Raw genomic sequence first — 4598 nt, forward strand, 5'->3', positions numbered from 1 at the left:
CCCCCCCCCCCCGGCGGAAAGTGTGGGACCTCGTCTTAACTAGAGGGAAGGGAGAATCGCCGGATTACTGACCTGACGCATTTGCCTGTGTTTGGTTATACATACTTTCTTTGCCAGAAAGAAAATTATCAAAGACAGGAAATTGATTGGAAAAAAAATCTAAATAGAAATAAGTCTGGAAGACAAATCATGACAGTGCTCATGAATGTTTCCTTACACTTTAATTGTACGCATTTTAAGTAAACTGTAATCGGTGAAATAGCCATCATCTCTACTAGGCGATAGTTGTCATTTTTTATTATACATTCACACAAAGGGTATGTATGGTTACAATGTACTTGGTGTTTGATCTACATAAATTGTTTAACCGTTTCACCACTGCAGATCATAATGTATTCATTCACATCAAACTTCTTGAAACGTACATGTATATATTCAGTAATTGGTTGAACAGCAAAACATGTGAGCGAATCAATGATCCATTCCCTGCAAACAGCATTGATACTGTATTCTTCATAGACCTCTGAAAAAGTAATGGCAAAAGTAAAAAATGAGCATTGAAAATTGTAATAACAGTTAAAAACTAATTTATTTTGTAAGTTTTTGATAAAATTTAAATGTTGGTATAATTATTCAAATTGAATTTCTTCAGTGTTGAAAATGGACAAAATATATTGTTAAGTTTCATAATCTTTTACAAGTCAATACTATAGCATAATTTGATCCCTCCCAATGGAATTGGTTAGTTTCTGAAAATTGTCAAATTAAAATCTATAAGCATAGCAAAATACAATAAATACAATCTCTTACTTTTCACTGCATTTCTTTCTCCTGGAGATAAAACATTCATTTCTTCACCCTCATGGCTATAGCATGTGACAATCACAGAATCATGACACACATCTGATGCACCAATGACTGTACCTCCACAAGCCATAATCAACTTTGTTATGTCATCTGAAATATCAATGAACAGCATGAGTACCATTACTCCATTAGTACTTTTTACTAATTTTCATATACCTAATATTGTTTAAATAGAATTCCATGGAAGTGGATGTGTCGCCTGCAAAGCAAGCTGGGAGATTATGAAGAAAATGATAAAATTCTCATCATAGTGATAACTATATGTCACCTTTTGCAGGCGACACAAAAATGAGTCACACAATGTTATATATCCAAGCATTTTCATAATTTATTTTAGATTTTTCCAGGTACTGTATTGAAAGAAGTTCGAACCAAGGCAACTATATTATCAGAAATTGGAAGACAAATCAGATCTATACGTGTGAATTATTTGATGAAATTAGTAATAGACTTCCAGGTCATCCTAAAATATATAAAGTTTGTCAAATTAATGTCGGTGGCATTCTGATCTCTTCAACAGCATTTATGGTCAGGTTGTAAATGAAAAATGTTATCTAAAAGTGGAGGACCTAAAAACTAGTACAAATCATAGTCGTTTTATCACACTACATACTGTTAAATGTACTCAAAGATTATAATATGAATACTGAGACTAATTCATTTTTACTAATATCTTTATCCTTACCTTTTGTTAGATCTTCAGCCTGTCCAATGAGGTGGATATTGAAACCTTTTAGTAGCAGACTAGACTTTGTCCGTGATAGATAGGGCCCATTATGCATCTCAATGGTGCCAGTATCACCAATAACCTCGTAGTTTTTCTGCCAAGAAAAATAGCTAGGTTAAAAACAAAATGAAACCACTACTTTAATGCTTAATTCCATTCTGACAAATGCTATTGTGATAAAAAGTATTTTTCTTGGAATTTTCAATCTTCATGTACATATTTATTTATAACCTCTTAGGCTAAACCACAAAAGATAACAAGTTCATTTCATTCATGAATCTGTAGCAAGCAAGTGATGGCTTTCATATATATAGGCAACAGAGAAATGTGTAGCATTAATGAGTTATCTTACCTCTGATTGGCGAATTCCTTTACTTCCTGAATCTCTTATCCATTGGAGATTTACAATAAAAACATGGTGTGCAATTGCTTGTAAAAATTTCAGACTTCTGTCACACATTCTGCATTCTTCAGGTTCTACAATTCAAGGGTGAATTGACAGTTTAATATCATCATGTTAAACACGCATTTTAAAAAAAAATTCTCTCACAAATTTAGTTAGTTATGCAGATTAAAACTGAATTGACTATTCAATGGTGTAATGATCCAACATAATTAGAATTTTAATATTGCTCTGAAGTTTCTAGATTTAAATCAAGTATTCAACTTATTGACAAAATGTCATTTATCCATTTCATACCTGTTTTTATGACAAGATGGGTGATTTTTGGGTGAAAGGAATGAGAAAATCCCCAACCGAACGTTCGGCACACATTTTTGACATCTTCCTGCAGTTATGACAAAAACACCTATATCAGTAGACAGCACAATGTATGCATATATCAATATACTACCACAGCTTTCTGATCACGTTGAAAAAAAATACTCTCAAGAATGTCGCTATTTTTTATTTAAAAAAGTGCAAAAGACAAAAATCAAGGCATTACACAAAAAACAGATGCTTATCAGACTTCATACTTGAAACAAAAACTAATGTACATGTACATGTAATACAATATTATCATGTCAACATGTTCACATGAACCATATATCAGGTTGACAAAATTAGCTTTATTAATAGAAATTCACTTAAAAAAATCATAATCACTCAATATTATAACCTCCAAACATAATGGCAGAAAGGTCTTGCCTTATTTCTTTGTTTTTGCTTGCTACAAAGGCTATATTTACTTGATTTTATCACAAGCTTGTTCAAACCTGTTGTGATTGGTTCAGTCCAGAAGTCAAAATTATGGTAGGGGACTGGACCTCAGTGCCTGTGGTAGGCAACTGGTCCTCAGTGCCAATGGGAGGGGACTTGTCCTCGGTGCCTGTTGGAGGAGACTGGTCCTCATGATCAGTGCCTGTTGGAGGAGACTGGTCCTCAGTGCCTGTTGGAGGAGACTGGTCCTCATTGCCAATGGGAGGGGACTGGTCCCCAGTGCCTGTTGGAGGAGACTGGTCCTCAGTGCCTGTTGGAGGAGACTGGTCCTCATTGCCTGTTGGAGGAGACTGGTCCCCAGTGCCTGTTGGAGGAAACTGGTCCTCATTGCCAATGGGAGGGGACTGGTCCCCAGTGCCTGTTGGATGAGACTGGTCCTCAGTGCCTGTGGTAGGAAACTGGTCCTCAGTGCCTGTTTGAGGGGACTGGTCCTCAGTGCCTGTGGTAGGAGACTGGTCCTCAGTGCCTGTTGGATGAGACTGGTCCTCAATGCCTGTTGGAGGGGACTGGTCCTCAGTGCCTGTTGGATGAGACTGGTCCTCAATGCCTGTTGGAGGGGACTGGTCCTCATTGCCAATGGGAGGGGACTGATCCTTGGCGAAAGGATGGTGAGACTGACATTCTGTGGATAGTCAATAAATAGTTTATTATTATTACATTCTTAACGGCCCGTCAATACATAAAAGGTCATTAGGACCATCAAATAGGGTACAACAAAAAGACTTAAAAGGAAATCACATCAAATAACTAAAGACTAACAAAACACTTTTTCCATGTAATCCAGAATTTTGTGTATTTAAGTTTCAAAAAGAACTTGTCACATTACGATAAAAATGTTCTCAAATAGACAGGAAGTCGATGAAGTCCAACTCTTAGCTGGAATATTTATTGTATGGAATAAAGATGACTCCTGCTCTCAGTTCAAAGTTTTCAAATGTACTTTGAATAAAATGGTTCTTGGACTTTGGCAGTTCAGTAAACAAGACCACTGAAGTTAAATGTACCTTTGAAACAGGATAGGTCCTCCTCAAACAAGGACTTCAAATGTTTTCTCTTCTCAAGATATTCTGGAAGTGAAAATTGATTGATTTAGCATTTATTTCTTTAGTGAATAGAACTAGTTTGAAATGGGGCTTGTTAGTCCAATAAACTAGGGTTTCACAATAGTATTTCATACCCAGTGTAGGATTAGAATAATTGCCCACTGTCTTTGTACTAATTGGGCTATTAATAAGGGAAAATCCTGTTGGTTGAAATTAAAGGGACATCACGTGAAAAGGCATTTTTTTTAATGAATGTATGTATTGTATGCACTTCCACTTATGTTACCTCGCTATCCCCATATTCATAGTCTGTTCCAAATGTCCAGTTTGACCACTTGAGTTGTTCGGGAAAGCCCTGCTAAAAATAGCGCCGATAACGTCACCTGACTAGGCAGTAAACACAAGTGGTGCGAGCGAGATGAAACAGTTTCCAAAGGGGCCCCCAGAGAGGGGCTGTCAGGACTTAGATAATCCATGGACTTAGATAATACGCTGTGGGCTATAACAACTTCTTACCGCACTATGAAACCAAGTTATATGATTTCTAAGTCTGTATTCAAACTTATTGAACAGTAATTATTCATCATTAGAAGTTAATTGCACACTTGCCAATATTCAGAATTTAAATTTATTTAGCTTTAAACATAAATTTGTTGCCAATAAAATTAAACAAGGGATGGGGCACAAGTTTTTACAATTTATCACAGCCTTCTCCCGTCATACATTTACAATTAAATGT

The 4598-nt window shown here is 36.1% G+C and overlaps 1 protein-coding gene across 1 annotated transcript in view; it reads right to left on the bottom strand.

Moving 5' to 3' along the window:
* LOC110454753 overlaps positions 1 to 4598 on the bottom strand; it is a 15085-nt gene that overhangs the window by 8069 nt on the left and 2418 nt on the right. Inside the window, exons 2-7 of the mRNA XM_021504437.1 lie at positions 3821 to 3883; positions 2813 to 3438; positions 2295 to 2382; positions 1947 to 2071; positions 1553 to 1688; positions 811 to 957 (exon numbers count right to left, since the gene is read on the bottom strand). Coding sequence (XP_021360112.1) covers positions 811 to 957; positions 1553 to 1688; positions 1947 to 2071; positions 2295 to 2382; positions 2813 to 3438; positions 3821 to 3883 — 1185 coding nt within the window. The remainder of the gene's footprint in view (positions 1 to 810; positions 958 to 1552; positions 1689 to 1946; positions 2072 to 2294; positions 2383 to 2812; positions 3439 to 3820; positions 3884 to 4598) is intronic.

The sequence above is a fragment of the Mizuhopecten yessoensis genome, unplaced genomic scaffold (assembly GCF_002113885.1).
Source record: "Mizuhopecten yessoensis strain PY_sf001 unplaced genomic scaffold, ASM211388v2 scaffold8057, whole genome shotgun sequence".
NCBI lineage: Eukaryota > Metazoa > Mollusca > Bivalvia > Pectinida > Pectinidae > Mizuhopecten > Mizuhopecten yessoensis.